Below are 13144 nucleotides of genomic sequence, written 5' to 3'. Positions count from 1 at the left end.
TCACACAGTGTAAACAAATGTTCCACAGAAGTCATTCTGCGTAAGCCCTGTACTTGGTGAGCCTGAAGGCTCTTCCTCCTAGTTTCCACAGTCATCCCCCCTCCTTGCCAGGATTCTGAAACAGAACTTTAGAGAGGAAAAGTACTCTCATCTGTGCTCCCCAAGAGCACCCCAGCTTATTGATTCCTAGGAGCACTCAGAGCTCTCAGCTGTGCTCCCCAAGAGCCCCCCAGCTTAGTGATTCCTAGGAGCACTCAGAGCTCTCGCTGTGCTCAGACTCAACAGTAGGAACTCACTGTTAGTAGAAGAACACAGCGCAGTTGCCAGAATGCAAGCTTGCACAGCCCTCAGTGAAGTCACATGGATGCTCTGACTCTAGCAATGGAGGAGTGCTGGCTAGTTTCTTGTCAGCTTGACCCACGATGGAGTCTTTGGGTGAAGAGGGAACCTCAGTTGAGGAAAATGGGTCCTACTGGGTTGCCCTCCAGGCAAAAACAATGGTGCATTTCCTTAATTATCGGTGGTGTCACTCCTGGGCTGGCGGTCCTGGGTACTATAAGAAGCAGTCCTGAGGCCATGAGAGTAAAACTGTAAAGAGCATTTCTCCATGGCTTCTGCATCAGCACCTGCCTTGAGTTCCTATCCTGACCTCTCTTGGTGATGGAGTGTGATCTGAGATTTACGAGCTGAAATAAACCCTTTCTCTCCCAAGTTACTTTGGTCCTAGTGTTTGGTCTTGGCAGTAAAAAACCCTACCAAATCAAGAAATGAGAAGGCACTGCTCACGGACCCTTCCTCCCGAGTCTCAGAAGGAAGCGGGACTCCCGTGTAAAACACAGGAGCCAGCACGACTCTCACAGAGCAGCCAACACCGCCAAACCCACTGACTGTGTTGCAGCCTCATGGTAAGAGGGCAGACAGTGTCTACCCCAGTGCACATCCCACGGCTTCCCATCCAGCAGCGGCCCCCATGGCCGCCACCCTCAGCCTCATTTCATCTCCTCTAATCAGTCCGTTTTGTATTTTCCCAGAAAACACCAGAGAAAACTTATCCCTAAAGAAAAGACAAAAAAGTAAATATATCATGTGGTGGGCCCTTTCTTCCTTAGGATTTTATTATGCCAGGGCAGCTGTGTGTCCCTTCCATCCTGCCTGCCCCCACCCCCCCGCAGCTACAAGAACACCTCAGGAGGCTTCCGTCGGTGTCTTTCAGTTCTTAGGCTGTATCTCACAGTAAGAAGTGTGTTGACCTTGGCTCCTACACAGATTTGAACGACGTTCAGGCCAGAAAGCTCCTGCTTGCCCATCTGGATGGCCCGCTGTATCAGGATTGTTTTTCTCAGCAGACCCCAAAACCCAGCCTGATTTTCCAACCAGACATCAGGGAAGAGCTTGATGCTATGGTCAAAGGATGCCTGAAAGCCCCAGTACTGGCGGTGAGATAGGAGTGCTCTCTCCATTGTCTGACTCCGCCTGAGATCCCGCCCAGCCCCAGCAAGTCTTACCTGTTTTCTACACATTTTTGATGCCCAGACTCAAGAATTTACCTATTGTCTGTTGCCCATGTTACAGAGAGGACCTCACTCTGGCATGTTATGTCTCTGCCTTCAGAACAAGCATCCTGGTGCCTCTCCAGAGCCTTTTTACTTCAAGTCTCCACAAGGGATGCTTTCTACTCAAAATTTACACAGCCCCATGCCCTGTGGCCTCTGGCTTCTACCTTCTTCCTGGCTCAGGCACAGCTACAGCCACATTGGGAGTAAGTCAAGCCCGTGGCCTAATGCTGTCAGGCACAGCTGCTCTATCATCTCCAGTGTAGACGGTGCATCCCTGTGTGATGGCAGACGAGCCGTTTGCAGTGAGAGAGAGGGACGGCACCAGGGCAGGGCAGGCTTCAGACAGTATTTTCTGTCCCCGTAAGGAAGACTCAGAACTAAAGACTGGCAGGTTTAGCTCCGCCCATCTGGATAGTCCACAGTTCCTTGCTTACTGCCACCTGGGTACTGAGGTTTATTGGGGTGCCAGGTCCCCAAACCTCTCGGTCCAGAAGGAGAATGAATCATATGCCTTCTCATCCTGTCCCCTTGATTCTTCCGTGTTCTCCCCAGCGCTCTCTCAGTGTTCTCTCCCCCGGAAGGTCCCAAGTTTATATACCCACACAGACACAGTTAACAATTCTTTGGCAATACCAAGAATAACCAGCATGCATTTCACAGGGCTAAGAAATCAGACAAGGCTGACAGAACGGGTGCTTGTTAGTTTACTCGTCTCAGAGGGGGGCGTGGCTGTGAAGCCTGGGTGTATCTGAAGCGGGTAGATAGAGGAAGGGCTATGGTTTCCTAAGAGGGAGAGGGAGTTTGTGGTTCACTACAATCTGTGTGGTTAGTTTTGAGCAAGAAGTTTGTCATAGATGTAGAAAGAGGAAGGAAAAACGCGACCTTGCGGTGCACTCTGAGCATGTACTTCTGTGGCGCTGGGAACACGGCCCTGTGTAACCATGGCAACCAGCATCAACCGCTGGAGGAAGCAAGATGGTGCCTGATTCACATTTAGCATTTTTGCCAAATGCTAGCTGATTAAAGTGTTTCTCTTAGCACCAGATCAAGGCGAAACACTGGCTATGTAAAAATCCAGATTGCCTCTTCCAGCCCTGTGCTAAGCTGTGGGGCGCTCATCCCACTGATGCCCAGGAGAGAAGGAATTCCACTCTCTGGGGTGTTGAGTGGAGCGGCGGGCTGCGTCCCCCACCCGGCTAGCTTTGCTCAAAATAATTACATGGAAACTGTATTCTTTAAAACACTGCCTGGCCCATAGTTTCAGCCTCCTTATTGGCTAATTCTCACATCTTCCTTTAACCCATATTTAGTAATCTGTGTAGCACCATGAGGTGTGGCTTACCAGGAGAGATCTTAACCTGTGTCCATCTCGGAGAGGAGAAGCATGGCAACTCACTATGGCGACTGCCTGAAGTCTCCCCACTCCTGCTACCCAGCATTCTGTTCTGTCCTACTCCGCCTACCTAATTTTCTGTCTCTTAAAGGGCCAAGGCAGTTTTCTTTATTAATTAACCAATGAAAGTAACATAGACAGATAACTCTCCTCCATCACTGGGGCTGGTTTTAAGTAGATTTAACTGTGAGAACAAAGGTTTGACTGAGTGAATACTTTCACACTAGGGCCCCATGTTGGGAAAAAGGTCAATCCAGTTACCAGTACAGAAGGAGTTATGCCCAATAATTGATTAATACACTGCTGAGTATTTTTTGGGATGAATCCCACTGAAGAGGACACTTAAAAGAAATCCCCACACTAGCTCAGAATTGAGAATAATAGAGGGTTACTATTAGGGTAGAACTCACAAATCAGAATCCTCTGCTGGAACAGAAAAACAGCAACTGAATCCTGCAGCTGAAAAAGAGGCGGGAACGCCATGCTTTACATTGGCATAAATAGTATAAGAGGCCACGCCCCAGGGGGCGGGTAACTTAAAGGATTTCCTACAGCACTTCCCCTTTTGTTTAATAAGAGAATTCTAAACCTAATACAAAATTATATACAAAAAAATATATCAAGCAAGAAACAGAATAAATGTTCAATAATTATCCTATCCCAATGAGTTTAAGTCTTGTATAATAAATAATTGGCCAAGTCATGAGAGGAAAGTAACTACAACTATCTAGTCTTCAACCCCATCAAAGATCCGAGAAGGGAAATAATATTATTTGAGTAAGCAGGAAGTGCAATCAAGCAACTTCCAAAATGTCCAACAAATGACAGAGACAACTGGCTACCTGGGCAATCACCCAAAGTTTCATTTGCAGCGTTGAAGCAACCAACTTTGGCTAAGGCCTAGAGTAACTGACAGACCATTTTCAGAGGCAAAAATTTTTTTCAAAACCATCTTACCCTGTCTTGGCAAGATTTGACAGTCTTTTTCCTTATGTCCTGCTTAACCATGTACCTTGTCAGTGGCAGAGGCATGGGCAGTTCCTTGCCCAAAGGCCAGTTTTGCCAAGAAGAAAACAAACTCTGAGTGGAGTGTCTTCAGTGCTCAACATTCTCTCGGGAATAGATCGGTGCTGCCAGGAGCAATTGTGTCTCACTTCAACAGAACTCTAAGTTTTTTAAATGCCTTATTCTACAGCTCTTTGAAGTCGTTCAGATTATCTATCTATGTAGAATACAATCTCTATGTATCTAAAGAACCTGATTATTCTAACTATAAGTATGACAAACATAGATGATTATTGATCTATAATTCTTAATACTATATAATTTAAAGGACTAGACTTCATATTAGAATAATATACAATAAACAACTGTGCAACAAATGAGGACAATGATCTCAAAATGTAAACAATGTATAAGTATCTTGATAAGAGATAGAAATGTCCTAAAATTGTATCAATATACAAAAATGTTTTAAGCAAGGTAGAAGCATGCATGCATACAATATAAACAAAATAACTTTTTCTAGGTATACAAATATTGTGGACAAAAAGAAACATATTCAATATAATTTAAGTTTGTATCAATATACAAGAATCTATACTAATGTAAATTGCCTATAAATAATAACAAGTATTCACTCTATTACTCACTATTATTATTAGTGTGAGTAAACTCTACACTAATCTATTATCCTATCCAATTTCCTTTTTTTAAAAAAGAGATCCCTGAGCCTACAAAATTTCACCCCTACAACCCAACCCTATACCAATTATAATCAACTCCTAAATGATGTCCCTAACCCTGAGGACAACTTTGTTGGGAGACAGGACATGGTCTTCTAGAATTGCTTCCAGCTGTCATGGGGGCAATTTTCTTTCTGTGGGACCTGTGAAAGTAAAAATGATGTTGGTAAGTTCAAAGATTACTGTCTGGTATAGTTGCAAATAGTTTCTGAGTATTCTGTAGGATTTTTCTGAGCTTCCAATTTGGAATTCTGGCAAGAATGTTGTAAAAAAGTGCAACCATTTCAGCTAACCAAGTTGGAACCGTCTTGAGCAGCTGGTACCCAAACAGGTCTTGTAGTAGCAGTATCAGCATCATGATGTCATATCAACCAGGTGGGGTTGTTGTTGTGGGGCCCATCTTCTTCCTGAAAACTTCAAAGGTTACTGCGGGAAAATTCATTGTTTCATTGTGGAAAACTTACACATTATTTATATAGACATATACAGGCATATATATTCAAATCAAAGGTACGATAGAGACAAAAATAGGTATAAAAAATAAAAAAATTTTCTAAATTCTTTTTCTGATATGAGGCAGAAACTCTGAACATTTCTTTTAACAACTTGCTTGGATGTAGAGAAAGAATGCTATGTTCCCAATGACAGCGACCATCAAAAGGCAAATGAGGAAATGCAGGGGAATGCGTACTTCCCATGGTCAGCCTAGAGATGGCCAGCTGTGCTCTCACTGTATAATGCTGTGTACGACAGTACCTGGGAGGCCAGTAATGTGAGCTCTCCGAAGCCCCCTGCTTGTGCTAGTGCTCCTTGATGGTGAACAACTTGGGTATGAGTGCCCAGCTCTGAGTTCCGTTTCTGCCACTTCGTCATGTAGGTTTTTCCAAGCTTAGACAGCGAACTATGCACATGCACACATGTGTACAAGTGTATGTGCAGGTCTCCAATGGCAGCAGCCACACTTCACTGTCACCTGTGTCTTTCCCTGCCGCAACACATGCTGTGGTAATGAAAAGTCCTTGGCTGACTGACCTTCGTGTTTCCAGGACCCCTGATTCCTAGCACGAGAGGGGCCTTGATGTGGGATTCCCCTCTGTATGCTGTGAATACCATGGTTAATAAGAAACGGGCTTGGCCTGATAGGGTAGAGTAGAGCTAGGTGGGGAAAAACTAAGCTGAATGCTGGGAGAAAGGAGGCAGAGTCAGAGAGAAGCCATGGAGCTGCCAGAGACAGACATGCCAAAACTTGGCCGGCAAGCCACAGCCACGTGGCGATACACAGATTACTAGAAATGGGTTAAATTAATATGTAAGAGACATTAAGAAGCTAGAGCTAATGGGCCAAGCAGTGATTTATTTTTTTTCCAGTTTATTTATTTTTATTAAAAATTGCCATCTCCTCCCCTCCTCCTCCCCCTTCCCTCCCCTCCCCTCCACCCACACCCCCACTCCCTCCCTCTTGAGGCCAAACAGCCATCAGGGTTCTCTACACTATGTTGAGTCCAAGGTCCTCCCAACTCCCCCCAGGTCCAGGAAGGTGAGCAACCAAACTGACAAGGCTCACACAGAGCCCGTCCATGTCGTAGAGACCAAGCCCATCGCCATTGTCCTTGGCTCCTCGGTCAGCCTCCACCATCAGCCACCCTCAGAGAGTCTGATTTGGTCGCATGTTCCATCAGTCCCATTCCAAGTGGACTTGGTGGTCTCCCATTAGTTCTGTCCTGCCGTCTCAGTGGGTGAACGCATCCCTCATGGTTCTGACTTTCTTTCTCATGATCTCTCTCCATCCGCTCCTCATCAGAACTTTGGGAGCTCAGTCCGGTGCTCCAATGTGGGGCTCTGTCTCTATCTCCATCCATCGCCAGGTGAAGGTTAAGGCTCACAGTGAGCCCGTCCATGCTGTAGAGTTCACATTCATTGCCGTTGTTCTTGGTTTCTCAGTCCTCCTCCACCGTCAGCCACATTCAGAGAGCCCGGTTTGGTCCCCTGTTCCATCAGTTCCATTCCAACTGGACTTGGTGGTCTCCCGTTAGATCTGTCCCACCGTCTCAATGGGTAAACGCTCTCCTCACGGTCCTGACTTCCTTGCTTATGATCTCCCTCCTTTTGCTCCTCATTGGGACCTTGGGAGCTCAGTCCGGTGCTCCTATGTGGGGCTCTGTCATTTTCTCCATCCAATGCCAGGTGAAGGTTCTATGGTGATATGCAAGATATTCATGAGTATGGCAATAGGATCTGGACATTTCTGGCACCCTCTCCTCAGCTGCCAAGGACCTAGCTGGGGGCGTCTTCCTGGACACCTGGGAACCCCTCTAGAGTCAAGCCTCTGCCAACCCTAAAATGGCTCCCTTAAGTAAGATATATAATTCCTTGTTCCCATATCCACCCTTCCTATACCCCAACCATCCTATTCCCCCAAGCTCTTCCCATCCTCCACTTCACACTTTTCTCGCCCCATCCCCCCTCCCCCCATCCCACCCCACCCCTATGTTCCCATTTTTTGTCCGGCAATCTTGTCTTCTTCCAGTATCCAGGAGGATAACTATATGTTTTTCTTTGGGTTCACCTTCTTATATAGCTTCTCTAGGATTTTTACGAATTATAGGCTCGATGTCCTTTATTTATGGCTAGAACCCAATTATGAGTGAGTACATCCCATGTTCATCTTTTTGGGCCTGGGTTACCTCACTCAGGATGGTGTTTCTATTCCCTCCATTTGCATGCAAATTCAAGATGTCATTGTTTTTTACCGCTGAGTAGTATTCTAGCATGTATATATTCCACACTTTCTTCAACCATTCTTCCACTGAAGGGCATCTAGGTTGTTCCAGGTTCTGGCTATTACAAATAATGCTGCTATAAAAATAGTTGAACAGATGCTTTTGTAATAGATTGGGCATCTCTTGGGTAAATTCCCAAGAGTGGGATTGCTGGGTCCTGGGTAGGTGGATCCCAAATTTCCTGAGAAACCTCCACACTGCTTCCAAAGTGGTTGCACAAGTTTGCATTCCCACCAGCAATGGATGAGTGTACCCCTACTCCACATCCTCTCCAGCAAAGGCTATCATTGGTGTTTTTGATTTTAGCCATTCTGACAGGTGTAAGATGGTATCTCAGCGTTGTTTTGATTTGCATTTCCTGATTGCTAAGGAGGTTGAGCTTGCCCTTAAGTGTCTTTTGGCCATTCGAACTTCTTCTGTTGAGAATTCTCTGTTGAGTTCAGTGCCCCATTTTTTAATTGGGTTCATTAGCATTTTAGAGTCTAGTCTCTTGAGTTCCTTATATATTTTGGAGATCAGACCTTTGTCTGTTGTGGGGTTGGTGAAGATCTTTTCCCAGTGATTTAATTAATAGTTTCTGTGTGGTTATTTCAGGAGTCTGGGCAGCGGGGAACAAGCAGGCCTGCCTACAACAGGGCCTTAACATAATATTTCCCAATACCCCAGGGTTAATGTGGAAGAGTGGATAAAGGGGCTGGGAGGCCAACAAGAAACCTGTGACCAGATTTTTAGTTAATGATGATGACAGAGACAGGAAAAGAAGAGGGCTGAGACATTTCTAAGTGGTTTGAAGGAAATTGGTGCCTGAATCAGGATAGCCCAGTATACTAGGGTAGAGGACTGGATAGATGTGGAAGATTTCCCTGTCACCAAGCACCCAGGATGTCCCGAGTAAGATTTTGATGCTGTATGGTAGAGGGAGAAGGAGGTATGCCTGGAAGATGTCTTAGTGAACTTGGCTTCGTGGTCATCATGATCATGGCCATGGTTCTCCTCTGCTAAATCCTTACAGACCCTCAGCTCCCTTCATGACCATTCCGAGCTTTCCATTTCTTACTTGCTGCCATTTCCAGACAGGACGCCACTGACAGACGGGCTGGTCTCCAGACCTTTCTCATTTCTGTTTTCAGCCCACTAACCCAGGGAACAGAAGGCATTTATACATACTCTCTTTCTTTCTGAAGTGACCGAGACCAAGAGTTCTCCGTTGCAGCAGGGCTTCTCGAAGATGGCTTTTCCCTGATTATGGAGAAATTTTCCAAGGAGGAACTCAGCTTTGAGGGCTGTATAGGTGAGAGCTGGTTAGATAGTTTGCTAGGAGATCCAGAAAGTCCTAACATCTGACATTACAAATTACAAGAGTCATAAGTTCAAGAGCAGCCTCCGTCCTGGGCCTCTCCTTCCATAGAAGACGATGCTGTGATGTCTGATATTTGCCAAGAACACTGCTCCAGAGACACCGAGGGAAGCCGGGAGTGACTGCAGCTGTTACTTAGAGCGGAGCCAGAAGGACTCTGTCCAGGGAGAAGAGAAGCTGTATCAGTATAGCAAGTATGGGAAACGCTCCAGCCAGAGTCACCACCTCATCCAGCACTGGATTATCCATGCAAGGGAGAATGGCAAGAGCAGGCAAGGGGGCCCAGCAAGGCTGCTTTCCTTCTCATGCGTCCAGAGACTTGAACAAGCTATAAATCCTCCATGTGCTGGGAATGCGGGAAAAGGGTCAGTCAGGATATCCACACTGGAAGAAACCTGTGTAAAACTCAAAGTGATAACCTCAAAAATCCATCCAGGAGTCAAAGTAGCGAGCCACAAAAGCTGCTACAGAGCAGAGGTGCTCACAGGAAAACTGTGTAAGCTTCAAGGTTGGGACCAAGAAAAACTACCTGCTAGTAATAGTGACCCCCAAACACTGCATAAGGGGCCGTGTGGTGACAGTCCATCCATTCTTCATTCACAGCCTATTAAGACCAGAAAACTCCCACAAACACTAAGTCCTACAGATGTGAGAAATGTGGGGACCCATTCAGCCAGGCCTTTTCTCTAGCTGAACACCAGAAATCCCATAGTAGAAACTCTGTGAATGTGCTACATGCCTTGAAATCTTCCACGGAAGGAAACATTTTGTCCAACATCAAAAAACTTATTTTGCAAAACCTGTCTTCGAGTGTCAAAATTGCAAAAAGACCTTTAATCAGAGGTCATCGTCCACCAAACAGCAGACTGTTCCTACAGGAGAGAAGCCATACAAGTGTAGCTAATGTGGTAAAGCTTTCAACCACTCCTCCACCCTGAAGATCCACCAGAGGGTTCACAGTGGAGAGAAGCCTTACAAACTCACCGAGTGTGGGAAAACCTTCTGTCTGAGCACACACCTTAATGAGCATCAGTGAACCCCCTCATGCTGCAGGGGCTACCAGTGTCCAGAGCATGTCAGCCATCTCTCACATCTGTTCCACATCAGCTGAGCCATGCCACAAACAGGCGCTTTGCCTGTGCTAAGTGCAAGGAGACCGTAAAGTTGACATCAGCGAGTGCCTGGATGAATGCAATCAGTGTGAGAGCACTTTGTTTGCAGCTCAGCTCTGAATTGCCACCTGAGCCTTCACACCAGAGAAAATGGAAGTGAGGAGGCTTTAGGTCGGAACTCAAGGCATACTGAGAAATGCTTCAAGAGTAACAAATGTGGAAAAGCCTACAATCACAACAGATACCTTTGGTGGCATCAGAAGGGTCGCAACATCCTGTGTAGGGCCTGCAGTACAGGATGGTACGTGAGCCAGGAATAAAGCTAGAGATTTAAAAACACACGCACATGGCCGGGCGATGGTGGCGCACGCCTTTAATCCCAGCACTCGGGAGGCAGAGGCAGGCGGATTTCTGTAAGTTCGAGACCAGCCTGGTCTACAAGAGCTAGTTGCAGGACAGGCTCCAAAGCCACAGAAAAACCCTGTCTCGAAAAAAAAAAAAAAAAAAAAAAAACCAAAAAACAAAAAACCCACGCACACAGACAGAGACACGAGGACACGGGCCATCCTTGAAACAAAAATGCCAACTTTATTGTGCTCCCTTATAAATGGGTTCCTTAACTGATAGCCATGCCCCAGCTCTTGGGATTTCCAGAATTCACTCCCTGCCATCAGGAACTCATGAGGGTCTTGTGCTCAGAGCAGCTGCAGGCTGCTCAGTGCAGAGGAAAACAAATTGTTTTGTTCAGAGAAGCTGCAAGCATAGCAAGTTGTTTACAGGAAATTCAGGGCCCGGGGGTCCACAGCCCCCACCAATCCCATGAGTGTAACCAATGTGGGAAAACCTATGACCAGAGTATGCAGCTCACTTGCCATCAGGGCATCCATGCTCGTGTGAAGCCAAATGAACGCACTGAGCCTGAAACTGCGTGCGTAACGCCTCTGTCACTGAGCATAGCCTCCCAAGGTGAGCACCCATTAACAAATGCAACAGTGCCCAGCTTTTGAAACATCAGTTAATTCACACTGGGGAGAAACTCTTTACATGCCCTGAGTGTGGTAGAGCCTTTGAACAGAGCAACTCAGCGCCAGAGAATTCGTATGGCAGAGAAGCACTTCAGGTGTAGTGAACGTGGGAACGCGGTTTGTCAGAGTTGCTGCCTTTCTAAGCATCGGAAGATTCTCTCTGGGAAGAAGCCCTTTAAATGTGGTGACTGTGGGAAAGCCTTCAGCCAGAGCCCCTGCCTTCCTCTTCACCGCAGAGTTCACCCTGGGGAGAAACCATGCTCGTGTGGCACATGTGGGAAAGCCTTTTCCCAGGGAGCAAATCAGAGGAGCATGAGAGGACTCACAGTGGAGAAAAGCCTTCTATCCGTGGTGTGTGCGGTAAAGCCTTCTATCCATGGTGTGTGTGGTAAAGCCTTCTATGTGTGGTGTGTGAGGTAAAGCCTTCTATCTATCTGTGGTGTGTGCGGTAAAGCCTTCTATCTATCTGTGGTGTGTGCGGTAAAGCCTTCTATCTGTGGTGTGTGCGGTAAAGCCTTCTATCTATCTGTGGTGTGTGCGGTAAAGCCTTCTATCTATCTGTGGTGTGGGTGGTAAAGCCTTCTATCTATCTGTAGTGTGTGCGGTAAAGCCTTCTATCTATCTGTGGTGTGTGCGGTAAAGCCTTCTATCTATCTGTGGTGTGTGCGGTCAAGCCTTTGGCTTCAGCGCTCATCCGTCAACACCAGAGAATTCCCACCCAGGAGAACCACATTATCAAGATTGTCACAAAGCCTTTCATGGCCTTTCTGCTCTTAGCAAACACCAGCAACTTCACTCTTGTAAAGTAACAAGTAGTACTGCCCAGAGCCACTTGGTGACAGCAGAGTCGCCTACATCGGGAGGCTTTCTTATAAAGTCAGCCATTGAAACCAACACATCGCAAATGGCACCTCCCAATAAGTCCTAATAAAAGTTGATAAGACAAAATGTACAAATTCATATTTCATTTAGATCAGTGGTTCTCCACCCTCCTAATGCTGCAACCTTTCATACATCTCCTCATGTAAATTTCTGATGGTCTCAGGCAAACCCTGTGGAAGGGTCATTTGACCCCCAGAGGTGTCACAATCCACAGGCTGAAAACCCCTGATCTAGACAAAAACAGAAAAATTAAGGTGTGCAATTGCTGGATAGTGGTGGCACATGGGAGGTAGAGGCAAGGGGATCTCTGAGATCAAGACCAGCCTAATCTACAAAACAAGTTCCAGGACAGCCAGGGCTACACGAGAAGCCCAGTCTTGAAAGAGCAACAACAAAAAACTGTGTAATGTCAGGATTTAATGCTAGACTTTGGAGACAGTCTGCCTGAGTTGAATTCCAGTTCTGTCAGCCTTATGAAAGTCATAATAATTTCTCAATACTTCAGTTTCCTTATCTGCAAAATGGGCATAATATTCACATCCCTTGGAGCTGTGGTGAGGATTAAATAAATTTTAATACACTTTTTTAGATTCATTTATTTATTATGTATACAGTGTTTTGCTTGCATGTATGCTTACACACCAGAAGAAGTTACTAGATCTCATTATACTTGTTACAAATGGTTGTGAGACACCGTATGGTTGCTGGGAATTGAACTCAGGACCTCTGGAAGAGAAACCAGTGCTTTTAACCTCTGAGCATCTCTCCAGCCCCATTTTAAACGTGTAGCCCAGTCTGGCCTTGAACTCGTGATTCTCTTGCCTCAACCTCCTTCAGCAAATCCTGTTGGTGTGCACCGCCACAACCAGCACAAACACACATTTCTATTAAATATGAGAACTGGTGATTGTGGTTGATGTTCCCTGCATCATTCATGGCTTTTAAAGCTTTCTAATAGCCCAGGTTTTGCTCAACTCCTTAATTTTTTTTAAAAATACCTGGACTTTTCTTCCACCTGCATCTCTGTTTTGTTCTAGGTTTAACATGTGAATTTGTAACTTTCTAATTGCAAATTGCTAAAACTTTACTCATAATCTCCCAAACTCAGAGCACAGAGGATCACATATTCTCATGCCACCTCTTTCCATAATCTTCCTCCATTTGAATTATTACATATAAAAGAGCTAAGTCTGTCGTGAAATTAATGACTTCAAACATCTGGATTCATGAGTGAATTTTCCTAACATCAGGCAAGTTAGGAAACTGTCTGAGATGCTGAAACAAAGCAGCATAC

General features: G+C 45.8%; 1 protein-coding gene across 1 annotated transcript; it reads left to right on the top strand.

Annotated features, from left to right (window-relative positions):
* Window positions 1-422: 422 nt before the first annotated feature.
* On the top strand, window positions 423-11896 carry Znf473 (zinc finger protein 473). Its single transcript, XM_042054046.1, is given in 17 exon segments — window positions 423-550; window positions 1573-1815; window positions 5634-5699; window positions 8618-8694; window positions 8697-8814; window positions 8816-9078; window positions 9081-9312; window positions 9314-9441; window positions 9444-9542; window positions 9545-9835; window positions 9978-10031; window positions 10034-10205; window positions 10740-10864; window positions 10867-11023; window positions 11025-11275; window positions 11278-11347; window positions 11746-11896. Coding segments are annotated over 17 exon segments (2625 nt in total).
* The last annotated feature ends 1248 nt before the right edge of the window (window positions 11897-13144 follow it).

This window comes from Arvicola amphibius, chromosome 12, assembly GCF_903992535.2.
Source record: "Arvicola amphibius chromosome 12, mArvAmp1.2, whole genome shotgun sequence".
Classification (NCBI taxonomy): Eukaryota; Metazoa; Chordata; class Mammalia; order Rodentia; family Cricetidae; genus Arvicola; species Arvicola amphibius.
This window is presented reverse-complemented; position numbering and strand designations above follow the sequence as displayed.